This window comes from Phascolarctos cinereus, unplaced genomic scaffold (assembly GCF_003287225.1).
Source record: "Phascolarctos cinereus isolate Bilbo 61053 unplaced genomic scaffold, phaCin_HiC Scaffold_9;HRSCAF=440, whole genome shotgun sequence".
Classification (NCBI taxonomy): Eukaryota; Metazoa; Chordata; class Mammalia; order Diprotodontia; family Phascolarctidae; genus Phascolarctos; species Phascolarctos cinereus.
Genome location: NW_027556402.1, coordinates 38,262,955 through 38,290,595, shown reverse-complemented (window position 1 = coordinate 38,290,595; position 27,641 = coordinate 38,262,955). Strand labels below are relative to the sequence as shown.

Sequence of the window (27,641 nt, the reverse complement as noted above, 5' to 3'; positions counted from 1 at the left end):
TCCATTTGTCCAATTCTAATTTTTAAGGAATTTTATTCAATGAGCTTTTGTACTTCCTTTTCCATTTGGCTGATTCTGTATTTTAAGGCATTATTTTTATCAGTGAAGTTTTGTCCCTCTTTTTCTATTTTGCCAATTTTGTTTATTAATGTATATTTTCTTTAATATTTTTGAGCTTATTTCATATTTTTTGCTTCACTTATATTCCCCAATTTTTCCTCTTCCACACTTATTTGTTTTTTTAAAATAATTTTTTAGCTCTTCCAGGAATTCCTTTTGGGCTCGTGCTTAATTTGGATTTTGTTCTTTGAGGTTTTGCTTGCAGCTATTTTGACATTGTTGTCTTCTTAATTTGTGTTTTGAGCTGCCCTTTCACTATAGTAGTTTTTTATGGTCAGTTTTTCTTTTTGTTGTTTGCTCATTTTTACCAGACTATTTATTGACTTTTTACTCCATTTTAAAATTTGGCTTTATTCCTGGGGTGAATATGGGAGAGGAGAGGACTCAAGTTTCAGGCTTTTTTGTCCCTGCTGTTTTCAGAGCTTGTTCTGGAGGTTTGGAAATTTTCAGTGCTTTCAAGGTGGTGTGATGTGGGGGAAAGTGTGATCACTGCCTCCTTGTAAGTACAAGTGACATTGCTCCTCAGAAAACCTCGTTCTCTTGGACCAGAAGCCATACTGCTCCTTAGGACTCTTGATCCCTTGTGACTACAAATGATACTGCTTTTCATGGCCACTCTTGGGACAGCAAACACTCCTCTGTGCCCTGGAACTGTAACCTGAAAGTGGGTATGGGCAATTAAGTTGTCTAATAGCACTTTAGTCTTTGCCCAGTGCTAATACAGTCATTTTCTGACGAGCTACTAGATCCCCTTACTGCTGGTTTTAGAGCTCCGAAGCTGCTGTTGCTGCTGCTATTGACAGTGCCAAGGCCCACCACTGGTTTGCTGCCATGTGGGATCAGGGCCAGCCCTAACCCCCATATCATATAACTCTCCTTCCAACCTACCACCTAAGTTGTCTGACTCTGGAAAAATATCTCACCTCCATCTTTTGTTGGCTCTGCTGCTCCAGAATTCAATTTGTGATGTTGTTTTAAAGTTGTTTGGAAAGGAACGTTGGGAGATCTTTGCTATAGTGCTTCTTCTACCCTGCTGCCTTAGCTCTGTCCTAAATATACTTTTTTTGATTATTTTAATGATTTTATAATATACCATCAAAAATCATTGAGCATGAGCAAAACTTGTTGGATTGTAGTTAATCTGCCTGTCCCGAAGTTTAAATTGATAAGTCTCTGTCCTTGTTACAATCAAGTTCATTTAGAAAGTGCATAGATCTCAATGTGTGAAGCAAAGTTCTTATCTGAGAGAGATGGGAAGAGGCAGCCATGAGAAGTTTGAGGAGGGTTGAAAAGGTGTGGAAAAGCCTCTGTGGAGGGCGGGATAGTGAGTTGATAAAGAGATATAGTAGGATTGCCTAGCATGAATAACAGCCAGATGAAGGTGTGTGACATAAAATTGTAGTAGACCCAGTCAGAATAGTTCAGCCACACAGGAGCAAACACAATAAATTGTGGAAATGATCCAAGGCTGAGGCTTGGTTGGGCATAATTATTGATAGGATTAAAGAGAGGAGCACATTGTAGTGTTGAATTGGTTCACCAAGGGGTTAAGATGGGAAGAAGAGGAGAGAGCAGCCAGTGGAGAAGAAATGGCCTGGAAAGAATAACCTCCAGGGAGGTTACAGTGTGTATAACGAGTCTCGTTATGTAAGGGAAGGCAAAGGGAGAGTTTAAAAGCCAGATGATGGTTGGATATGGGGATTTCAGAGTTCTTGAACATGGAGGTGGTACACTTATGGATGATGCCAAGATGAAGGGTATGACCATCTTTGTGTGTGGCTGAGGTGGGATGGAGGAATAGCTCATAGGAAATGACTAGGTTGATGAACCGAGTGGTTAGAGTTTTTGAAAGGGAATCAATAAGCATGTTGAAGCCCCCTGTTTGAAGATAAGAATTAGGGAGGAGAAAACAATTTGGCCAAGGTATTGAACTCATTAAGGAGGAAAGATGAGTGACCTGGGGGTCTGTTGACAGCAGCTACTAGGATTTTTGTAGATATGAATAGCATGAACCTCAAAGGAAAAGCGGTTACTGAGTGAAGGGGGAAAGGGAAGAGTACTTAAATGGCATTGGGGAGCAAGGACCATTCCAACACCCCTATCTTGAGCAGTGAACTGACAAGAATGCGCGAAGGTAAAACCGTTACTAGAAAGAGTGGCCAGGAAGTACATGTCATTGGGGGAAACCAGTTTTAAATAATAGCAAGTAGATGGAAGGAGTGGGGAGAGGAAAAGATGAAGGGAAGTTTGTTGTCTGTGAAACAGGCATTGTAAGAGGGCACAGTGAAAGGGTTGTGGAATTAGGTTGAATCTTTAGACTGAATGGATTAAGGGGAATGGAATGAGGAATCAGATGGTGCTGGGGTGGAATGGGGTTAAGTTTATGATCTACAGGGGTTCAGAATCAATGCCATGTAAAGAGTATGACCAAGTGCAAGAATGTTCATCGTTGAGTGAGGGGTACCATTCCTTTACTCTTAAAGAGTAGGCATAACTGAAGATGAGGTCTAAAGGAAGATTCCTCTTCTTTGTGCTGGAGGTTCTCCACACCCTAGTTGGAAGATTGGACTGGTAACCGGAGGTGGAAGTTTCCTTGTTGGTGCAGATGGAAATGGTAGCTTTGGGGCAGATGAAAGATCCCCAGCCTGGACCCTTGCAGCCTTACCTCTGGGGACATGCTTGGTCCCAATGGTAGATGGAAGATGCATTGTGCTAGTCCAAAATTGGAGGTCTTCTCACTTGAGGAAGCTGGCTATGAGGTGGCCACAGGGAGTGGTAAATTCCCTGCATAGAAGGAAGTCCTTTGGGGCATACGCAAAACTCGTGGCCTGCCTTTTACCAACCTTGAGGAAAGTTTGAATTCAAGAATATTTTGGAAGAATAATATGGTGTAAGATATTAGGAAAAGGATGAGTCAAAAATTATTCTCAAGGTTTTGATTCTGGGTAATTGGACAGTGGTAAGGGAGGAGTCCTATAGCCTGCTATATTCACCCTCCATTTATATAGCTTGTAGAGGTATAAGTGGAGTGACCTGGTCTCAAAACCAAGAATGCTGGTTATGAGACTGAGCAAATCACTTAGTCTTTCTATGCAAGAGGCAACTCTTTGAGACCTTCTCTAAGAGAAGGCGTGCCCTACTTTGGTAGATTGGTTTATCACCTAGGACTTCCTAGTACCATTGAGATGACAAATCCTTATTACTACATTTTGTTTACCTATCAGTTATACTTCCAGACTTGCATAATTTCTGTTCTCTCATGCTTTTCCTTCTCTTTCAGCACTGTTTTTCATTTTTGAATTCCTGGGCCTTCTCTATAAGAAGCCTTTGGTGGAAATAATTAGGCCATATATAACATGAAAACTTCCAGAATTCATGCTTCAATAGTTTGACTATCTGTGATTTCATTTAATGCTGATCACAGCCCTTTGAAATTTCAGTGGCTGAAGAATTGGTCACTTCTGACCAACTTGTATTTGAGGATCTCTGAACTTGGACTAGTCCTTCAGGGGCCAACATACAGACTACCACCAGACCCATACTGCCAGAGTGGTGGGAGCTGCCAGAGTTTAAATGCATTTGCAACCTCAGGGTCACTGTCTCTCTAAGATAAGACATCAGAAGAGAACATTAATGAAGGGGGAACTTTGAAAAGCTGGTGGTGGGAAAAATCAAGAATGGCCACACTATGTGCCCCTTGCAAACAAATTCCTTAAATTCATAATTACTAGAATATTTGGGCAGTTTTTATCTTATATGGTTTACAAGGTGGTATTATTTGGATCTGGGAACAAATTAGAGCCATTGCCTTCAGCTATAGGATTTAGGAAGGAAGTTTTATATAAAATTATAGCTTTTGAATATCTGGATAGCTAACCAAAAACTGAGCTCTGAGAATTCTTTCTTTAAGTCTTCATTTCAGAGATCTGAATACTCATTTGTACACTTAGTGTGTGATCAAGAATTCTTGAACTTAACTGATTTTTGAGTCTTAGAGGTATAAATCAATGCTTATTATTTAGGTGATTCACATACATGATTTATACATGAAATCAGCAGTAATTAGCATATAAAGGATTGGAAGCTGAATAACTTAAAAGAGTCACAGGTGGCGAAGTTGAAAGGGTTTCATAACAGTCCTTGCAAAGGTTATGTTAACCCTGAACCTGCTGAAATTTTAATCCTCCTGTTGAGTGTGGTGTTGTGAGTTTCCAAACAGGTGTTCATGACACAAGGTCTCAGATTCTTTAAAGGCACACACACTGTTCTTGTTTGTTTTTCATTGCGTGATGAAATCGTAACAGTCCATCTGATTTGTTCCACTGGCACTCAGTTCCTTGTAGTATTGAATTTTGCATTTGTTTTTCTAGTCCTCCATTTTTATTTATTACCAGTAAAAGTATGAGGATGATTCTTCTGTTAAATCTTGGAAGTTACTCATTGACGAGATAGACAGATAGTTATAGATACATAGATAATATGTACATACATGCACACTCATATGTATGTACAAACAGACATACACATACATATATATACACACACACACACAAATATCTGTGTGTATGTGTTTGTTTCATTTGTGGAAGCTTTTATTTAGAATGAATTTAATAGATTATATTAAATAATCAGGGTCAGAATGGGAAGTTGGGTATAGATCACCTTTGAAGTAATTAAAAAATAAATAAAATAAATTTAAAAACGAAATATATACATTTAGTTAGATGCTGATGTCATTTTTTTTTATTTCCTTGAAATGTAGTAGAAACAACTGATACTCTTGAACCATTGTGAACCAGTAGGGTAGGTACAGCATCCTTCATGAGAATTGGCCTTATGCCAACAAAGACATCTGCTTGAACAGCTGCAGGAGTTTTGGATCCTGGATTTCTGTTTCTGACATTTATTAAAGGTCTTGGTTCAAATCACCATTTTCACTCTTGTAGTTTTTTCATTGTAGTAGCATCTTTCCAAAAATAAGGTCTTGTGGCTTTTGTGTTCTCATCATCAGATCTCATGCTTTAGCAAGATGATATCTTGTTTTGTAGGAGGCAGAACATCGGGCCTCTGCTTGTAGTTTCTGCCTTACGTTCTGGTTCAGCAGTTTATCTGTTGCGTAGCACAGCACGATGTTTTATTGTGGGTGGCCACTCGTACTGATATGCACTGTGCTATTTTTGTCATGCTATTTTAAAATTTACAGTTTCACAGTAAATATGTAGTTTTATTCTTGCATTTTAGGTCAGTTGAATTGAATTTCAAAACATCATTGTATCATACACTTACGATTAAGTAGCATAGCCAATGCTAAAGTGCAAAAACTGCTGCTTTGCTTTGGGGCAGGTATCCCCTATGGAGATAATTTTCTGTTTCCTCAATATTAAATATGGTGAAGGAGAGCAGACGAGGGCTTTCTAGGTTATACCAATTTCCTTTACAAAGACAGACAGATTTTTTTAATCCATTAAAAAAAATCGTGAAAGAGTCTAGATCGCCTCATGCTAGAATTAACTGGAAAGAAATGTCTTCAATTCAACAAATATTTGTTGAACAGTCATTATAGGCCTTGTGTCCTTTCCATCTTTCAAAAAGAAACAAAACCTCTGCTACCAGCACATTCAGCTTTTCAGAGTTCTTAGTACTATTTTTTGAGTATATAGGGAAAGGTAAGAATAATTTGTGTTCTTTATTTTGCCAACTATACACTGTCATAAAGTGAATCACTGTGGCATAGTGGATAGTGAACCAGCTTTAAAGCCAACTTCAGATCCCACTTCTGACACATAGTATCTCTGTGACTCTAGGCAGGAAATTTAGTTATAGAGAAGGTGCTGGCCTGCATTAGTAGTAGAATTCCTTGTATCATGAAATTACTGGTCTAGACCTATGCCTATTCCTATCCTACATGCCTTCTAGAACAATGCAATTTTAAAAGTCTCAGAAATGGTAATTTTTATAATTCTTTTCAAAGCTGAATTATGATTTACAAAGGACTGACATTCTCAGAAGAAATATATTTATATACATATCTGTACATATATATTCTAAAATCAGACATTAAGTCATATTTCCTCACTCCCATAGAAACTAAAAGTCAGAGGATCAGGCTGATTATCTCCCGTATTTATTGCCCTTGACTCCAAATTATGCTGTGGCTTTCAAGGATCAAATTTTTAGAGTCACCATGGCATGGGTGATGATCTTGGCATCTGGAAGACCTGAGTTTGAGTCTTCCTCTAATTATATTAGCTAGTTAAAGCAAGTCACTTAACAGGTCAGTGTCCCAGGCAAATCTTTATAACTAGAAATTGTAGAGGAGTTGCCAGTCTGAAAGTGGGGGAAGTTTCCACACTAGGATATTCATATATTGGTGAAAAAATAAATCTCTTCTCTGAGTTGCCCCCACCCCAGTTGAAAATGTTCAATACTTTGAAAAGAGATGGGAAATCCAGAAAGTAGCGTTTATTTTGATTGTTCTGTGTTGCAGATGAATAGGATTAAATTTTTTCTTGCATTCTTTAATCTTTATGGCTTTCCTATTTACACAGAAATCAGATTGAATCAGCATGGAAGCCCCCAAAAGGATTTTTAGTGTAAGCTGCAAGCAGAGGCAGTTGTTCTCCCCAACAATCTTCATGAATTTGACCTTGGTTTAGCAAAGACATTTATCACTGGCACCATCGAGCCATCTGTTAGGATGTTTGAACTCTGCTGTTTCAGTACTTATAAACTGAGGTATTACAGATCACTTTAGGTTTGCAAGCCAAGTAAACACTTATAAAGGCTGTTGATGGTAACTCAAGGGCTAATGAACAACAGAACATCACTATCAGTAATATGAAAAAAGACAAATCATAGCTAATAGCATCTCACAATTTCCTTTCTGTAACACCAAGCTTTCAAGTCTCTGCCACAATGCCATCTTTGGGCACTGTGTGTATATGCAATAGATGGATTGGATAAAGCTTTACATTTTACAGAACATAACAGTGCTGCTTTTTTGTTTTAAAATCCCATGTGTTTTATATTATACGTATTTGTCTTCTGCATTTCCAAAGGACAAGAAATTCAATATGTTTATAAATAAACACAAACAGTGTTCTTTCTTCTCCCTTTCGTTCCTAGGAGGACACTGGTTATATGTTGTCCTTTGCCCATCATTGTCTGTCTTCTATTCTAATCTGCTACCCTCTGGTGAGAGCAGCTTGGTGGTGCAATGGATTAGAACACTAGGCCTGGAATCAGGATGATTCCTCTACCTGGGTTCAAATCTGACCTCAGACATTTCCTATGTGTGTGAACCTAGGCAAGTCAGTTAACCCTGTTTGCATTAATTTCTTCATCTGTAAAATGGTCTGCAGAAGGAAATAGCAAACTACTCCAGTATCTTTACCAAGAAAACCCTAAATTGGTCACAATGAGTCTGTGTGTGTGTGTGTGTGTGTGTGTGTGTGTGTGTGTGTGTGTGTGTTTGAGACAGAGGCAGGGGGGAGAGAGAGAGAAAGAGGAAGGGAGAGAAAGTAATTGTTGTATGTTCTTGTGATAGATAGATGAGGTTCAGCTTCCTTGTTACAATGCAATGATCATGTTTTCAAGGGAAATGTCAGAAACATTTCTTTGCCCCTTCCCCAACAAAAACTAGAGCAAGCTGATGTACACATACACATTTATTTTTTTTTCCTTTCTGATCTTTAGCACAGATGGCTACTGTTTCACTATGATAGAAGAAGATGATTCTGGGATGCCTGTGGTCACTTCAGGATGTCTGGGATTAGAGGGCTCAGACTTTCAGTGTCGGGTAAGGAAAGAAATTTGATTCTACTTGGTTTATTTATTTTTTTTTACTAGACCTGTGATTTAATCAGACGAATTACAAGCAAAATAAACAAGAAAATCTCATCTGCTCATAATGTAAAAACAAAATGGTTAGAAATCCCTGTGTATTCTCAGTTATTTTCTGCTTTTACAAATAGATATTCCTATTACTTTCAGTAGAATGAAACCCTTGCCTATTCACTCATTCATTATTCTTGTTTATATTCTATTTTGGGTAAATGTATTCTGCCAGAATTTCTCCTGAAGATTCCACTAGGTAAGTTAGGTGATTCAAAGTAAGTCTAGTCATTCAAAATAGATTGTAAATAAAATAGCATATTAACCCCTGAAATAAAATGTGAAAACTTTCCCAGAGCATTGCATGATGGTCTCTAATAGGAACTACAGTTGTTTTTACTTTAAAAAGGATTATCATAATCACAGCTCCAATGGCTATATTTGCATAATAAATAAATGCCAAAAAGGATGCACTCAAATTGGAAATTAAAGGTCCTTCTTGAATTTTAGAGGAAAGTATTAATTCCTATTTGCATCTGTATTTGGATTCTATTATAGGACACTCCTATTCCTCACCAGAGGAGGTCAATTGAATGTTGCACAGAACGGAATGAATGCAATAAAGACCTTCATCCTACACTGCCTCCATTGAAAAATCGAGGTAAGAGTGAAGAAAGATAGAGCCTGAACTGTGCTCAAAAACTATATCCAAAACAATAATAAAAAATCCCCGCAGATGTGACAGTGCCCAGAACTTTCTCACATTGCCTTAAGTAGGAGACAGAAAAATGAAGTGGGAAAAGGATTGTCATGCAGGCAGGCATGTAATAACTTATAAAATTTTTTTTTTTGCTTGGATATCACTCTGGCTTTTCCCATTTCTCCAAGCTTACTTTCTTTATTCCTCCACCAAGATTCCAGAAGCTTATAGCATGTAGAAAGTTCGAGAGAGTAGAGAATGGAAGAGCCTCGTGTTGCTATAGTCCATGAGGTCATGAAGAGTCGGACACACCTGAATGACTGAACAACATTTTTTTTTTTGGTATGTGGCAGGGTTGTAGTATTAAAGTCCAAGATTTTTTTTTACTCTTTTGCCAGATATTATGTGAATTGATTCTTCAGTGCCCTCACAATTGTTTTGCCTATAGCTTAGCTCTCCTTTATGTACACTTGTTCTAATCTTGTGCTTTTCAACTCTTTATTCCTTTTTATACCATTTCTACCTCTATAAATCTATCTTAGGCAACAGTGGTACATAGTGAAAAGAGTTTGGGGGAGGGGAAATCATAGATTTCTTCCATCTTTCTTTTGTTTGTTGCCTTCATTGCAGGTTCCTCTTTAAGTAATTTGGGATGACTTCCTTTCTAAGCTTGTTTCCCTCTCTACTGTATTACAAGGGGAAATGACAGTAGTCTTTCATTATCCTTCTCCACCCATATTGCCCTTAATCTCTGTCCTCTTTTTGCTTGAGAGAACATTCAGATTACCAATAATATTTAGGTAAAGAAGCAAGTAGAGTATGGTATAGTATCTCTTAATAGACAAGTACCAAAAGGAGACACTAGGAGGAGGGGAAAGCTGCCATTTTCTTGGAACTTGCCTAAGTGTTTGAGGAGGTAGACACAACTGGTGGTTTCAGTCTGAGCCCTCCGCTTTGAGGTGTGTGTATGGCCAGTGTCCCTTCTCAGTCTCGCCTTTCTCCACCACAGCTCAGTTCTGCTTTTTCTTTTCACCTTGCCGTCTGCTTTCAATTCTATCCAGTTCAGCTGTTGAAGTCCCTATTTGTTTTTCTCTCTTCTACTAGATTCTCAAATCTCTGGGTTATAAATATGTTTGATGTTGAATACAAAATCTAAAGGGTGTGTGGCCCGGTCTCCCCAGCCACTGTCAGCACCCTCTCGGTGTTGAGTCATTGATCAAGGGATTTTCACAGTAAAGCCTTTGATTACTTGGTTGCTTAGTTCAGTGAAGGCTCTAAGCCTTAGTCAACCTAGTTCATACCTCTGATTGACTTCGTTAAGAAGTCTGTGCTTTCAGTGACTAGAGTTATGGGTATGGGGCACTCCTCTTACATGTGGGAAAAATCCTTCCCAATATTTACAGTGATCCCCAAAATAGAATGGGCCCCGTTGGGGGAGGTAGTGGTTTTCCCCTCCCTGGTGGTCTTCAAGCAAAGGCTGAATGAATGACCACTTTTAGCTGTGTTGCTGAGGGATTTTTTTCAAGTATAGGTTTGGATTAGATGGCCTTTGAAACACTTTCCAACTTTGAGTTTCTGTGCATATAAGAATTGTCCTCAAGTGGAAATGACCTGATTTTAATAAGTTCTTCTATTACGTAAGTATCATATTTGTAGACTTTTAATACATAAGCATTATAATGTATTATTATTACACACATATTTTGGACAGCCCCAGACCTCCATCATGCTTCTCCCCAGCCATCTTCCCACCATGCCACATTGACTTTGCTGCTGCTGCTACTTTAACCCTTGAAATGGACCTTCATAGAGCACACAAAGAAGAAGCAAAGCCACTTAGCTTTGAGAATGCCACCCTGAAATTGTGCTGTCCTGGCTGTTGAGAGCCCCCTAAAGTGAGCCAGGTCAAGTCCGATCTCATCTATTGTTATAACTTTTACTATCATACTGTTCTCTGAAAAGATTCTACAAGCTTATGGTTTTATCATAATTGAGTCTGAGGGTACCTGTTTCGCCACAACCTCTCCATAATTGAGGTAAATTTCAATTCAAAGAGCTAGTAATAAGACAAAAGTAGCTTCCCAACTGATTTTCTGTCTCGGGACAGTAATTGCCTTTTTTTAAATGGGGGGGAAGGTATCTGATCAATAATTTTGAGCACAATTAGGTATCCAGCTCTATCAATCAGGGAGGGCTCTCCTCTTTGGAGAACCTCTCAGAGGTTTTTGAATTAAATTGTAGTTTAGGGACAAGGCAGATGTCTAGGTAAGAGAAGTGCTCTACACCTCTTAATCCCAATTACTTTAATTTACAAAATGCTTATTCTCTGACACCTTTACCAAGTGATAAATCTTTTTGATTAAGTCACATAATTATTCCAAGGCACAAATTAGGTATGAACAGCTGGCTTTCCTTTAGTAGGTGTAAACTAGGTATGAACAAGTCTTTAATCATTTGTGGAGAAGAGAAGTCCTTGAAGAAAGTGCCTTGTATTTGGTTGAAGAGAATCAGTCAGATCCTTTTTTTTTTTTTATTATGTCCAGTCCTTTTGTTATATCCAGATTTATTATATCCAGTCCTTCTGGAAAATTGAGGAAAGAATAACAATCATTAAATCAATAAATCAATCATTAAACCAATAAATGATGTGATTAGAAATCTACGGGATATTGCAGTAGGTAGGAAAGGACAAAGATGTCCATTCCAATTTAGTCTGACTTCTGCTTGTATCATCGGTAATGCATGGCCAAGCAAACGATTGGATGAACAGTGCAGTTGGATGCGTGTACTGAACCTTCTAGACTCAGATTTCAGCATTGACTTTTTCACCAAGATAAGATCATTATTTCTTAGAAATTTAGGGGGGAGCACGATGGTTTTCTGGGATTGTAAGAAAATTCATCCTCCAAAATCATTTACTTTTGCTTTAACACATTAATTTATGAAAAATGCTCATTCTTATAAAACAATTTAAATACATGATGGGTGAAGATTAGGAGGAAAAGCTTCCCAACCTCCATTTCCTAGCTATTTTCTGTAATTCATTTCTACAGAATGTGCTAATCTGTTACTCCAACTAAGTGATTATTAGAAATATCCAAATAAGAGTTTAAATATAGAGATGACCATCTTATAATGTTCTTTGCAAAGGTAGTGTGGAAGAATGGCTGGAGAGCTAGGAAATCCTGGGTGATGGTCCCACTGTGTGACAGCATATGCCCCACAGATGGATCCTGGCTGTGTGAACTTGGACAAAGCACTTACCCTCCAAGTAGATATTCAGGAAAACAATTCCCATACTTTCTCTTCCTTGATATCCACATTTTTCAAAACATGTATTTTTAAAACTTAACTTCACACCTGGATCTATTAAAACTGTTACCTAAAACAAAATAAAAATACTCCCAATAACAAATGAAAGTCTTCAGGTAATGGCTTAAACAAATTCTCCCCATATATACTCTTGCCATGGCTACTATACCACAGATAGAAGAATAATATGGTAACGTCTGTTTCCCTTTGAAAGATTAGTCCCCAAATCCCTCTTCCAGTCTCAGTGTTATGCCCCTGATGTATACTTATTCCATTAAGTACTGAGTTACATTTCTTTCCAGAAAATATCTCCAATTATGATCTTCCCAACTTCTAACCATACAGGAATCTGAAGCAGAATAACTACGTGAAAAGGGTTTGAAGAATTGAGTGTCTTTACCTCTTATTTCTTATGTTTTTAATTTTTTTCTTTTTTACTATGAAATTGGCACTCATCAACAAATAGAAACATTCTAGCATATGTGTGTATGTATGTAAGTGTATGTATATATGTGTGTCTGTGTGTATATGTGTATATATGTGTGTATGTTTGTGTGTACACAGATACATATATGAAAATTTTAATGATGTATGAAATCTTGAATTTCCATTCTGTACATTTTAAAATTGCTTGTTTATTTTAACAGAGTACGAGCAAGATATATGTTTTTATCTCTACTTTATGCAGAACATGAATCTGCTTATCACAGCCTCAATTCTTTGGCTGTGTTGGTGATAGGGATACAATATCCCAAAGATATATTTGTATTTGATGGACTTTTACTAACTGATCCTGACTCATCATTTCTAGAACTTAACGCAGAGAGGGAACCGCCACATGCATTTAAAGTAAAATAGGAGTAAAGTAGACTTGATATTTGAAGAAACAGAAAAGTGATAGGCATAGATTATGTTCTTGTTTTGGGAAATACAACTGACAGGCTTCCATGAAATCAGCATTGAAGGACTGCTAGTGGGGCTTAAAACCACATTAGGTCCTTAGTAAATCTGCTCTAATATAGTGAACGGGACCTCACTGGGGACTTCTCCATTTCAGTTCACCACATAGTTGGAGTGACAAGGTAAAAGAAATATGCTCCCTCACTAAGAATGATGTGTCCTATCATTTTCTGGATAGACATCAAGTAGTGTCTCCTTTCAAAGGCTACTGCCAGTGTCTTGAATGTGTACATTGTTAATGCCTAAAGAACAGGTAATGATAGATTAACACGTGACCAGTGTCACCAGCAGACACCATCGGTGGATATTAATTAGTGTATTGGTGGATATCACTGATTCATGGTAGAAGGCAAGGAAAGTAATAGGGATAATGGGGCAAGCAATGTAAAGTTGGTCTTTTGTTAAATTTTTTTCAAATAAATGACAGTAAACCCTGAGCTCCTTAGCAGTCTTCTTGTCTCGCTGCTCTCATAAATTTGAAATGTGATCAGAGGAGTGCAAAAGCATAGAGGCCTCACAGTTTTCTCTGTTCACTATTTACATTGATAGGCTATAAGCCTGGTAATTTCCAGAAAACATTTCCTAATAGTCTGTTGCAGTGAACTCCAAACTGTTATTTGTTCATGTGTTGATCATATGAAGTAATTGTGGTCTTGACTTATTTCTATTTTAAACATATAATGTGTAATCTATCTTTTTGAGGGGCAAAAAAATTGAAATTGAAAAAAATGAGCTAATTTTGTGACAAAAATGTCATTCTGAAAAATTAATTAGGAATCCTGTGATTTAATATATGTGGTCATTTTGGTCTGATGGACTTTTGTGAGGGGAAAAATGTTTTTTAGATAATCGTTTTTTTTTTTTAAAGAAACTTTGCCTACTTAAGCATGAGGGTCCCTGAATTATTTTTAGTATTACTGTCCCAACAGTACTCAGATGACAAATATGTTAATCATAAATAATTCTGATCTGATAGTTTTTAGGCATGTCCACACACACATTTGTTATCCAATACACACTTCCTATAACTTCTTCAGTTACTCAACAAGCATTCATTACTCACATTCTGCGTGCCAGGCAGTAGGCTAGTGTAACTCCTTCCACAAACTTCCTGGGACTGATGAGCTCCCTGAACAGATGTAATAGATGACTCTTCCCCTCCACAGACATATATCATTAGTTAGTAAAAGATATCACGAGGAGCTCAAGATACAAAGACAGAGCTTGTACATTGTTGTGGGAGACAGTGTGTGTAAGTATATCATATATATATATATATATATATATATATATATATATATATACACACACATATATACACACACACACACACACACACACAAAATGAATACAGCTAATGTTAGGGGTATCTTGAGGTGTAGGGGGTGAGGGCTTGAGATGAGCTTTACTCATAATAGAAATGGTGGTACTTGACAGGGGAAAAAACCCCCAAAATTCTAAACTAAGATCGTAGACATCCTTTTTTATGCCTGTTTCAGCATAGCTATAGCTTCATTATGAAATTCTCTATGCAAGCTCTGTAGTGAAATTTATTGGAAATTGCTTTTAAAATTAGGCATCAGACTTCATCTAATGATGTCCCATTTTACCTCAACTCTATTTCCATTGTCTTAAACCTAAGCAATATGCTGGGGAAACAAGATGGTAGCAAGGTCAAATGATAAAAAATTTTTTCTTTCAAGAAACTTAGAGCTTTAGGATGTAAAGTTCTTTCAAAATTAAGTGCCAGTCACCATTCTTCCAATAGTATATGGCCTTGTGATCTGCTCTCCACATTCATTCAATATCAAAATATATTCTGCTTTTAAGCAAATCTGATATTATGAAAAACTTAACATGAAAGGCCAATCAAGTTTTACCCAAAAATGATTCGTATCTTATTTCATTGTAGTAGCAACACAGAGAAGAAAATATTTAAATCAGTCAAGCAAGAAGCAATTATTAAGCACCAACTATTTGTTAGGCATTGTACTAAGCACCGGGAAAACAAATGCCAAAGGAAAAAATAGTAGCTGCCTCTAGGAGCTTTACCTTCTAATAGAGAAACTAATGATATAAGAACATGGAGAATGGTTTGGGGCGAGGCCGCTTTGCTATTTCTTACACACAGTGTTCTGTCTTCTGATGCCATCCATGCATTTTCACTGGCTGTCCTGCATGCCTTAATTGTCTCTGTCCTGACTTCCTTCAAGTCCGAGCTAGAATCCTATGTTCTTCCAAAACAAAACAAAACAAAAACCTCAACCATTCTAATATTCTTTTTTGAAAAATTTTATTAATTTATTTTTATTTATCAACAATCACTTCCATATGCTTTTGAGTTGAAAAATTTTCTCCCCCTTCCTCCCCACCACCCTCCCCAAGACGGCACACAATCTGATAGAGGCTTTACATTTACATACCCGTTAAACATATGTTCACATTAGTGAAGTTGTAAGTAAAAATTAAAACCAATAGGAGAAACCATCAGAAAGATGAAACAAAACTCAACAGAAGGTAAAAATAAGTGCTAGCGATTCAACTTCCATAGTTCTTTCTTTGGATGTGGACAGCATTTTCCGTCCCGAGGCCTCTGGAGATGTCTTAGATCCTTGTAATGCTGAGAAGGGTTCAGTTTAACTATATTAGTCATCGCATAACGTGGCTGTTATTGTGTACAAAGTCTTCTTGGTTCTGCTCACTTCCCTCAGCATCAGACCATAAAGTCTTTCCAGGTTTTTCTGAAGTCAGCCTGTTCATCATTTCTTATAGCACAATAGTATTCCATTACATTCATATACCACAACTTGCTCAGCCATTCCCCAATTGATGGGCATCCTCTCAATTTCCAATTCTTTGCCACCACAAAAAGAGCTGCTATGAATATTTTTGTACATGTGGGTCCTTTTCCCATTTGTTTGATCTCTTTGGGATATAGCCCTAGAAGTGCTATTGCTGGATCAAAGGGTATGCACATTTTTGTAGCCCTTTGGGCATAGTTCCAAATTGTTCTCCAAAATGGTTGGATCATTTCACAACTCCACCAACAATGTATTAGTGTTCCAATTTTCCCACATCTTCTCCAACATTTATCATTTTCCTGTTTTGTCATGTTGGCCAATCTGATAGGTGTGATGTGGTACCTCAGAGTTGTTTTGATTTGCATTTCTCGAATCAATAACGATTTAAAGCATTTTTTCATATGACTATAGATGGCTTTAATTTCTTCATCTGAGAACTGTCTGTTCATATCCTTTGACCATTTATCAATTGGGGAATGGCTTGTGTTCTTATAAATTTGTCTTAATTCTCTATATTTTTAGAAATGAGGCCTTTATCAGAGAGACTGGTTGTAAAAATTCTTTCCCAATTTTCTACCTTCCTTCTAATCTTAGTTGCATTGGCTTTGTTTGTGCAAAAACTTTTCAATTTAATGTAATCAAAATTATCCATTTTGCTTTTCATAATGTTCTCTATCTCCTGTTTGGTCATGAATTCTTCTGTTCTCCATAGATCTGATAGGTAAACTATTCCTTGTTCTCCCAGTTTACTTATGGTATCAGCCTTTATATCTAAGTCATGAACCCATTTTGACTTTATTTTGGTATATGGTGTGAGATTTGGGTCTATGCCTAGTTTCTGCCATACTCTTTTCCAGTTTTCCCAGCAGTTTTTTTCAAAGAGTGGGTTCTTATCCCAGAAGCTGGGGTCTTTGGGTTTATCAAATAATAGATTACTATAGTCATTGACTACTGTGTCTTGCATATTTAACCTATTCCACTGATCCACCTCCCTATTTCTTAGCCAGTACCAAGCAGTTTTGATGATTGCTGCTTTATAATACAATTTAAGATCTGGAATTGCTAGGCCACCTTCCCCTGCATTTCTTTTCATTAGTTCCTTTGATATTCTGGACCTTTTGTTTTTCCAAATGAATCTTGTTATTATTTTTTCTAACTCTATAAAATAATTTTTGGTAGTTTGATTGGTATGGCACTGAATAAGTAAATTAGCTTAGGTAGGATTGTCATTTTTATTATATTAGCTCGGCCTACCCATGAGCAACTGATGTTTTTCCAATTATTTAGATCTGATTTTATTTGTGTGAAAAGTGTTTTGTAATTGTGTTCATAGAGTTCCTGGGTTTGTTTCAGGAGGTAGACTCCTAAATATTTTATAATGTCTACAGTAAGTTTAAATGGGATTTCTCTTTCTATCTCTTGCTGTTGGGCTTTGTTGGTAATATACAGAAATGCTGATGATTTATGTGGGTTTATTTTATAACCTGCAATTTTGCTAAAGTTGTTTATTATTTCAAGTAGTTTTTTACTTGATTCTCTAGGATTCTCTAAGTATATCATCATGTCATCTGCAAAGATGCTTTCTTGCCTATTCTTTTCTTCTTTTTCTTCTCTTATTGCTAAAGCTAACATTTCCAGCACAGTATTGAATAACAGTGGTGATAATGGACATCCTTGTTTTACCCCTGTTCTTATTGGAAATGCTTCTAGCCTGTCCCCATTACATATACCGTTCTAATATTCGTAACATGTTTTTTTCTTTTTTCCCCGTCTTTTTTCTTTTATATTTAATTTATGTGATAAAACAAACATTTCTATAACATAGTAGAATAGAAAAAAATGATTGCACATGAAATTGCAGATCTGTTATGTATAGTTTACTATTCCTTTTAAATATATGTTATTGTGTAAATTTTTTAAAAATTTCTTTTCCTTCCCTCCTCACCCTTCCCCCCTGCCCTAAAGATGGCTACCATTAGACACAAGTATGTTTGTGTGTGTGTGTGTGTGTGTGTGTGTGAAATCATTCTGTACATCTATTTATCAGTTCTCTCTCTGGATGCAGATAGCATTTTCCTGTATGTACTTTGTGATTAATTTGGGTAGTTATAATGGTCAAAATGACTTATTCACTCAAAGTTGTTATTAAAACAGTATTGCTGTTGCTGTATAAAACGTTCTTTTGGGTGAGCTCATTATTTCATACAAGCCTATCCATGTTTTTCTAAGATCACTGAGTGCTTATCATTTCTTGTAGCAAATCACAGTCATATACTGTAATTTTTTAAGCCTTTTTTTACATAGTTGTTTGCAGGTTGTCTTCTCCGTTACACAGTGAGCTCAGTGAGAACAAGGGAAGGTGGTTCTTTTTTTTTTCCTTTTTGTCTTTCTTTGTGTCCTCAGGTCTTAGAACAATGCAAGGAGCTGACTTGACTTCCAGAGAAGGCACTAGCACCTGGAGGAAAACTGGTGGTTTTGAAAGGCTTTACATAGAAGGCAGTGTTTGAACTGAATCTTGAAAGAAATAAAGGGAGAGGTGAAGGTGAAATAGAAATATATTTCAAGCATTGGGGAAAAGATAATGTAAAGGCATAGACATGGGGAAAGCCTTACCTTGGGTATGAAATAGCAAACAAGCCTTTTTGGCTACACCAAGGGTAGGGAACCTGCAACCTCAAGGCCACATGTGGCCCTCTAGGTCCTCAAGTGTGGCCCTTTGACTGATTCCAAACTTCACAGAACAGATCCCCTTCATAAAAGGATTTGTTCTGTGAAACTTTGAGTCAGTCAAAAGGGTGCACCTAAGGACCTAGATAGCAACATGTGGCCTCAAGGCAACAGGGTCCCCACCGCTGGGGCTAGCCTATAAAGATTGTAGAGGAAAGTAATGTTAAAAAAAAAACCGGAAAGGTAGGAAGGGGCTAAGTTGTGAAGAGCTTTAAATGTCAAACACAGGAGTTAATATTTGTTCTTAGAAGTAGTATGGAGCCACTGAAGTTTATTAGGGAGGGAAGGTGATATGGTCAGACCTACACTTTAGGAAAATCAGTTTAATGGCTATATGAAGGATTAGAATGGAGAGGGAATTGTAGTGAGGATACCAAGTAGGATGCAGTTATAATAGTTGATGTGAGAGGTGATGAGGTTCTAACTTAGGGTGAGGGATGTGTGAGTGGAGAGAAGTGAATCCAGTAAGAGAGGATGGACTGATATATCAGATATTACAGAGAGGTCAAGAAGGATGAGGATTGAAAGACAGTTACTAGATTTGGTAATTAAGAGATTATTGTTAACTTTGAAGAGAGTGCTTGTAGTTGAATTATGTCAGAAGGCTGGTTAGAGGGAGTTGAGAGGAGATTCAGAAGAAAGGAAGTGAAGCCTCCTAGTGTAGATAGCTTTTTTGGTTAGTTTGGCTGAGAAAAGGAGATACAGGACAATAGCTAGCAAGAATGGTGGGACCTAGTGAGGTTATTGATTTTTTTTTTTAGTCAGACGTGGGCTGTGTTTGTAGACATCAGAAGTAGTAGTAGGAGGTTGAAAAGGTAGGTAGAATGAGAAAACGCACTCTGCTGAGGAAAACAGGAGGCGGTGGGATCAAAAGTATCTGTAAAAGAGGTGGCCCTTGCTGTGAGAAGGCCAACATATTTTTTGGGGGGGATCAAAACCACCCAAAATTGATGTGCTGCTGAATGAAGTTGGAGGAAAATGCCGTTTACCTTTTAAAGTACTTCACAGCCTTAGCTTAATAACTCTTTTCACCCTCTGCTGTCCAATCAGACTGACCTTTTTGCTATTCCTGACACAACACCGTTGCTCTCCCTCATGCCTAGAATGATGTCCATTGTCACCCTATTGTCTTAGAATCCTTTGTCTTCTTCAAAACTTAATTCAAACATTAACCTTCTACCTGAAGCCTTTTCTTATCTCCTCAGACGGTTGTTCCCTCCCACTTAAATTTACTTTGTACTTATTTTATATGTGTGTGTGTGTGTGTGTATTTTTTTTTGTATGTATGTTTGTGTGTGAGGGGTTTTCTCTTCTAGTAGAGTATTAGCTTCTCAAAAGCAGGGGCTATTTCATCTTTATTTTATTTGCATCTCACCACTTAGCACAACGTCTGCCACATTATGACTCTTAGTAGATGCCTGTTGATGGTTAATGAGTAATTGTTGACCATGCTTTTGTACTTTTTTGGTGCGGTACCTTGGGCTTTAGTGTATTACCTCTATTCTTAAGTTTTTGTTTCTGCTGCTCCTGCCCCCCCATTCCCTTTTCAGTTTGAAGTTTTTCAATTATGTTCTTGGTGATTCGAAACAAAAGCACCAAAATTCCCAGAAGAGAGTAGATGTGAACAGAGTGTGGGGCTGGCTGGATATAGCGGGTAGGTATCCACTTGCATTTACTCACTCACCAGTTAGGACATCTCACCCCCATGTCAGAGAGATACGAAAATGAAGGAATTAACTCCCCCAGAGAAGAGGGGCAAAGGATTGTTTTTACTACATTTGAAATAAAAAATTGAGAGAACTTTTCACAACTTGCCAAAAAATCAGTTTTTAGAGAGTATCTGCCTTTGAACTTGGAGCTAAAGGCATCTCCATCTTATGACTTTTTTTTTTTTAAATTTCAGAATTTGTTGATGGAGCCATACACCATAAGGCCATACTGATATCTGTGACAGTCTGTAGCTTCCTTTTGATCCTTATAATACTATTCTGTTATTTCAGGTAAGTCTCCAACACGTAGGTAGAACCCTTCTGTGTAGGAGGTAGCTTCCAAATGCTAATACTCTAAGTGTTTGGGTAAGGTAAGGTTTCATTTGCACATTTACTACCTGGAAAAAATCCAAATATATACCTCATTTCTAGGCACATGGAAACTATTTTAAGTTGTACTTTTTCTTAAAAAAAAAAAACCAAAACCCAAAACCTATTGCCATTTATTAATATCAGTCCCAATGGTGAGATAAATGGAAGCTATAAGTACTTGTATTGCTGAAGATGTTGAAATTGCATAGGTATTTTGTAGGTATTATTTCATACAGGAAAGTTTGACATACATGTATGAACTGCTGTAGGCCTTTGGGGTAAAATGGCTTAGTCAGTGGATTCAGCTTTTGTCCTCGTAAGAAAAAAAGGTGAGATTTGTTCCCCCACTGGCCCCATATAATTGAAGAATTTTTGGAAAACTTTTACTGATTACTAAAATATAATTTATAAGATCAAAATAATTTTATTAAAGTTCAATAGATAAGGCAGTTGATAACCTGTCAAGGCATTTTATTGCTTCTACTACTTACCTTCAGCCTAACATTCTCATTAAGAAGATCAGCCACCCTAGTCTTGCAAAGAATAAAAAATATATAATTCAAGTAATTAAATTTTTTATTTATTATTGTGTGTGGTAAAAGATTTGGGATAAGAGAAAATTAAACTACTGGTGAAATGTATTTTTAAAGCTTAATTGCAGATTTAATTAATGCCTTTTGTCCATCTTACCATTTAAAAAATTTCTGAGGAAAAAAAGAAAACTGAATGGTAATTTAACTGCCTTCAAGTACTTGACTGACAATTGAAGAAAGGAGATTAGACTTTCTCTGCTTGGTCCCAGAGGTTAGAACTGGAATCTATTAACAGAAGGTACAATGAGGCCAATTTAGATTTGATGTAAGGAAAAGCTTTCTAATAATTATTTTCTCAACTGTCCCCAGCCAGAATGGGCTTCCTTGGGACATAGTGGTTGCACTTTACTAGGGGTTTTCAACCTTGGAGACTGTCACCTAGTGAAAGTTCCATCAGCACTTGTCGTGAGTATTAGAAAATGGAATTCTTGTTCGCGCACCCATTAGACTAGATGGCATTTGAGAAGGAAGTTGTTTTGGAACAACAAAAATAGCCCCAGCTTTAGAGTCAAACGACTTAGAATCAGTGCCTGTGATCCTGAGTAACCTTGGGCAAGACATTTCATTTCCCAGGGCCTCAGTTTGCTTATTTCTAAAAGAAGAGGTTGGTCCCTTCCAGTTTCTAGATCTCTGTATGATTTCTTCTGCTACCCTCAATATGAAAATAAGGTACATAACAAATGGATTGGTATGATAATAGGTAGAGTGTAAGCTTTCAAAGATTCAGTGTAATATATAATATACATATATTTATAAATAATACAGTAGTATACAGTAAAATAGTGTGCGGAATGAGTGGTGAAACTAGTCAAAACATCAGTTCTCTTTAGTAATGATTCTTTAAATCATTCAGTAAGAACATATTGAAGTATGATTCAGGAACTATAAATATTGATAGTATTGATATAAAATATTGATAGGAGATAATTGAAGTAAGTTCAGGAACTATAGCAAGAGAGAAGAATGTAAAGAATGGAGATTGGTTAATAAATATAAAATTATTTCTGCTGGAATAATTATAGCTCATTGTATTGATTACTGTGGGAGTCAGTGATTTGTGTCAAAGTGAACTTGGTGAATCGTTTTCTATGCAGTGTTTTTTTTTAACCTGTTACTGTACCCAGGTAGCTAAATTACATCTGCTCTTTACATCTTTAGGTACAAAAGACAAGAAGCTAGACCTCGTTACAGCATCGGACTGGAACAGGATGAGACTTACATCCCTCCAGGGGAATCCTTGAAAGATTTAATTGAACAATCTCAGAGCTCAGGAAGTGGATCAGGGCTCCCTCTTCTGGTATGAGGAGAATAGTGTCAGAGTTTAAACCTTAACTTCTGTAAATGCAAGATCCACAGGGTGTTTGATTACTAGTGAAACAAGTAGGTCATTGGTTAGGGAAAAAGCCCTCTTATGTTAGGTAGACAGGGGAGCTCAGTTACATTCCTCACTGATAACCTCTCGACATAGAGAGGGTAATGTGATTGTTTGTTTTTTAATGCAAGGGTAGAATTACAATCCAGACTTTAGCCTTTTCTGATCATGAGCAGATTGGGAAGTGTTACATATGGAACCATATTCACCCTGGATTCACTAAGGGTTCCATTACTTGCTCCTTGGCCCCTGTTTCGTAAGTCCAAAGGATCACATGTAACTCCTATCCAAGCATCACATTGGGAAAGGAGGCTTTGTTTCAGCCTCAAGACTCCTATTTCAAGGTGAAGCCCATGACTTTTCCATTTAGGAGAGGGTTAGTTTCCTGATGGTCATCAGTGCCAACCTTGGAGATGTATGTGGGGAATCCAAGGCATTTGCTTTAATGAGGGAAACACAGGAGAGATTCTGAAGGCTCACGGGGCAGGGAGTAATGCAACTTTAAAAGTAAAAAGTCTGCAACCTCAGACACATAAGCCTGTATTTTTTTGCCTTTTGCATGTGTAATTACTGAGGTCAAGCCTTCCTATCCTTACTTAGATTTCTCTCATACCTTTTCTAGGTATAATAGTACACTACCAGGTCCTCACTTTATTTTTTTAAATCTGTGATTTGATAGGTGCAGGTCAACATTTGCTTTGCAATTAATAGTTTTCAAGAGATACCTGAGGCACTGGGAAGTAAAGGGGTATTACCAGGGTCACTAGGCCAGTATGTGTCAAAGGCAGGTCTTGAACTCAGGTCTTCTTACCCCAAGGCCAGCTATCTATGTATTATGTAATACCACCTCTCACTATGTTGCCTTATTAAATTTAAAAGTGTATTAAACATTATTTAATTTTTAATAATTCACTTTCATGAACAAATGTTAGGTCATTGTCCTTTTGCTGGATGGCTCTAGACACAAGTTACTGATTCCATTGGCTCTTTGTTAGTCTATAGCATCTATAATTATTCATTTTTACCTCTGAGATGCTGTTATCTTCTTTTTTAAAAAAATTCTCACTTTATAATTTATTGCCTGCTATAACAATAAAAATTGAAGCCTTTTCACAGATGTTCCTTGTGCCTGGAATGTACCAAACTCATTTCTGTTTTTGATGGGATTATTTAACTAGTAATTGAGGAGAATGTTGTAGATAAACTTTAGCTAGATTTTACTAATATTTTATTTAAGTTTCTCATACTCCTGTGGAAAAGATCAAGGAATAAAGATTAGGCATTACAATCAGAACTATTATGTTCTAGGCACTAAGCTGGAGATACAATACATAAAAAGAAAGATAGCCCCTTCCTTCAAGTGGCTTATAATCTAATGATGGAAGACCACATACAAAAGGAAGGTGAAAATCAGGAGTAGAAAGGAGATGGCCTATATCCTTGGCAGGATGGAGAAGTCCCAAAGTAGTGCAACCAGGTGGGAAATGAAGAGATGTCTGTGCTGAGCCCTTCCCTTAAATGCAGGTTTTAGAGGCCTTGGCTCTCTCTGCCTTCCAGGCAGAGGGGTAGAGGGTAGTGGTAGCAAGAACAGACAGTTCTGAAAAAAGTGTTAGTGGACTGCAGGCTGGATATTGATCAGCAGTATCAGGTGGGGAAAAAATAAAAGAATGAGATCTTGTGCTACATTAAGAGGTCTCCTGACCTTCTTTGGGTCATTTGTGTTCAGTTCTGGGTGTTTTATTCAAGAGTGAGGTTGACAGACGAGGACAACTAGGATGGTGAAGAGCCTGGAGTCTATAACATGGAGATTGATTGAAGGAACTAGGATGGTTAGCTTGGAGAAGACCCAAGGTAAATGACTTCTGGTATTTGAGGGGCTGTCACATGGAATGGGGATTTAAGGTATGTTTTGTTGGGCCCCAGAGGGTAGAACCAGAGCAGTGGACATGGAAAGAGGCAAGTTTAGGCTAGATGTGAGGGAAAGCATCCAAGTTTTCTGAAAGTAGACATAGCCTGCCCTCTGAGATGGTAGGTTTCCCCCAACTTGGAAGTGGAGACCAGATGACGACTTGTTGAAGATGTTATAATGGGGATTCTTTTTGTGTATGGATTGGACCTAGATGACTGTTAAAGTCCCTTTTAACTCTCAAATTCTGTATATACACATATACATATATTCTATTATGTATGTGTTCTGTATATACACACATATATGTACATGTATCCCTCAAAGAAATGTAAGCTCCTTGATGTCAGGGACTGTTTTATCTTTGTATTCCTAGTGCCTGGCATATAGCAGGCAATTTTGATAATTGCATATTGATTAATTGGTTTGAAATGAAGTCATTAGCTTCTCTCTGTCCCTTCCATCTCTCAATCCAGTGGTCCTTTGAGACTTCACAAAGAATCTGAGATTCTAAGCCCATTCTAAATTAGGGTGACAAAGCGGGTAGGGTTGGAAAAGGCAGCCATCTTGAGTAATAAAGTAGGCATTTGAAATATAAAGCATACATTAAAAGGAGAAGCCATGGTTTTGGTGATGATGAGAAAATATTTGTGAGGTCCTCATGCAAGATGCTGTGATATAATAGTTATTGTCTAAGAGAACTGATAGCAAGACTGCCATAACGTAGCCCTGTACCTGGTAGGCTTTTAATAAATGCTTGCTGATTGCTTTTTCCACTAATTTTAAAGTAATTTCCATTTATGATTTCCATGCCTGAAGACAAGGCTCAGTCTTAATAGGAGCTATCTTTGGTAAAAAGCCTTTTTTTTTTCTATTTTCTTGGTCAGTGTAAAACCTTTAATTCCAAGTTTTTACCCCCAATAAAATGTCTATAGATAAAAAGACTATCTCATAATATAGAAATGATTTAAAGTTATCTTGAAATGCATTGTCTATATAAGAAAAGCAATAGCCCAAGTATGTAGTCACTGCTTCTTTTCAAGAGAGATTAAACAAATATGTTGTGCTGTGAATATACTAACAGTGTGTTTTGGGATTTAATAGGTCCAAAGGACTATAGCTAAGCAGATTCAGATGGTCAAACAGATTGGAAAAGGTCGCTATGGGGAAGTTTGGATGGGAAAGTGGCGTGGTGAAAAGGTAGCTGTGAAAGTATTCTTCACCACTGAGGAAGCCAGCTGGTTCAGAGAGACAGAAATATATCAGACCGTCTTGATGAGGCATGAAAATATTTTGGGTGAGTAGAAATCAGTATAAAAATGTTCTGCATTTGTTTTCTAGCTCTAAGATTTTCTTTAGTACTGTTTGTGATTCAACTTACGTGAACTACCTAGAAACATTGTCTTTACTTGTCTTCCTGGCCTTGGCCACACAGTTAGTCCTGCAGTGCAAGATGTCCTCAGAATACATGGTCAGAGTATTTCCAGATATTAGGCTGAGAGGGGGAGGAATCCTTTAAGAAAAATAATTGCTTGGGAAACTGGAAATTTAAAATCCCCACTACTGCTTAGGTTATTTCTGAACCGTCTCACATCAGACTGTTCTAACGGAAGTGAATTTTTTTCAAAGTTAGGTAAGATTATACAAAATGTCTTTTTCTGTGTTTTGGGGATCAGTGATCTCATTAGGATGGGTATTTTCTTCATTGGTATGGATTATAGCCTATTCATGCCTTATCTTCTTATTACAGTCACATTTATCCATAGAAGGTCTCTGGAAGTGTAGAGAGCTGTTTCAAGGGTCCCATTGTAGCACTTGAGCTGAACATCTGTTACCCTTTGCCCTCAATATATGGCCAGATCACTTCCTTTCCCTGTGAAATAAATATCTTTGTGTTTTACATGTCGCCTCTCTTGCACAAACCAAAGTTGGCATTTCCCATTTGTCCTATACAGTTTTGATTCTTGCGTGATTGTGAGAAGGTGGTATTTTGTGATTCACATCCATATGACAGCACTAGGAGAATATTAGTATTAAAAAGATAAGTTCTGAAGAACGGAGTAACATAGAACCAGTGAAACTGCTGGGCAGTTTCCCAAATGAGATCCAGCCTGCTGTCTTCATATTGAATACTGGGCCCAGCTACGGAATGCATCAGCAATTCCTGTCCATAATGACTAGGTAACAGCTGATGAATTCTGTCTGTACAGTTTATTTCTATCAAGAAGTCATTTTCTTCTTAATCATCTTAGGGTAAAATGATCTGCCTCAAATTTTACACAGAAAGGTGTTTCTGCATGGGTTAGTTTGGTTAGATGAAGTAATTCTTTCTAGTCCTTATTTAGTGAATTGTTCTTCTGTTCACAGAATCATAAAATTTCAGAGCTGAAGAGAACCTATACCTGAAAAGAGAACCATGTCGGTCTACTAACCCTTTTTTAAAAGAACACCATTTTGGGGTAGCTCTCTACTTCTTAGGAAGTTTCTTTTCCAAGTGAAATTTATATCTTTATAACTTCTAGCCATTGCTACTAGCTCTGTGTTTTGTGGCCAAGAAGAACAAATTTAATCTCTCTTTCACATGAATGCCCTTTTCAGTACTTAAACACAGATATTTAATACTTAAGAATAGATATCCTGCCCACCTACCCCAAAGTTTCCTCCTAAGTTTTCAATGGGTGAATATCCCTGGTTCTTTCAGCCAGATTTCATATTTAGAGAACTCCAAAGCCATCCCACTTGCCCCCACTCTGCGTACTCTCCAGTTTTTAGCTGTTCTTAAAAAATGATGACCAGATTTGAACACGTAACACAGTAGGGTACAATGCGACGATACCAAATGCTGTGTCTTTAAAGTAGAGATCAAATTATTTCTCGGCTGTCATGTCACACTGCCAATTCTTTTTTTATTGGTTTGTTTTGTGGGTTTTTTTGTTTGTTTTTGTTTTTGGTTGGGTAATGGGGATTAAGTGACTTGCCCAGGGTCACACAGCTAGTAAATGTTATGTGTCCGAGGTCAGATTTGAACTCAGGTCCTTCTGAATCCAAGGCCGGTGCTCTATCTCCTGCGCCACCTAGCTGTCCACACTGCCAATTCTAATTGAGCATGTAATCCACTAAGAGCCCTACATGCTTTTCCCACTTTACTGTTATTGAGCCATGAACTAAAGACAATCTCTGATAAAGATAATTAAATTTCATAATATTAGATTTGATTCAGCCTTCCAACCTGTCAA

The 27,641-nt window shown here is 37.4% G+C and overlaps 1 protein-coding gene across 2 annotated transcripts in view; it reads left to right on the top strand.

The window, feature by feature from the left end:
- Positions 1-27,641, top strand: part of BMPR1B (bone morphogenetic protein receptor type 1B) — a 277,054-nt gene that overhangs the window by 229,896 nt on the left and 19,517 nt on the right. For both annotated transcript variants that reach the window (XM_021008395.2, XM_021008398.1), the window contains exons 4-8: positions 7,816-7,918; positions 8,512-8,614; positions 20,357-20,453; positions 22,286-22,424; positions 25,510-25,702. In XM_021008395.2, coding sequence (XP_020864054.1) covers positions 7,816-7,918; positions 8,512-8,614; positions 20,357-20,453; positions 22,286-22,424; positions 25,510-25,702 — 635 coding nt within the window. The remainder of the gene's footprint in view (positions 1-7,815; positions 7,919-8,511; positions 8,615-20,356; positions 20,454-22,285; positions 22,425-25,509; positions 25,703-27,641) is intronic.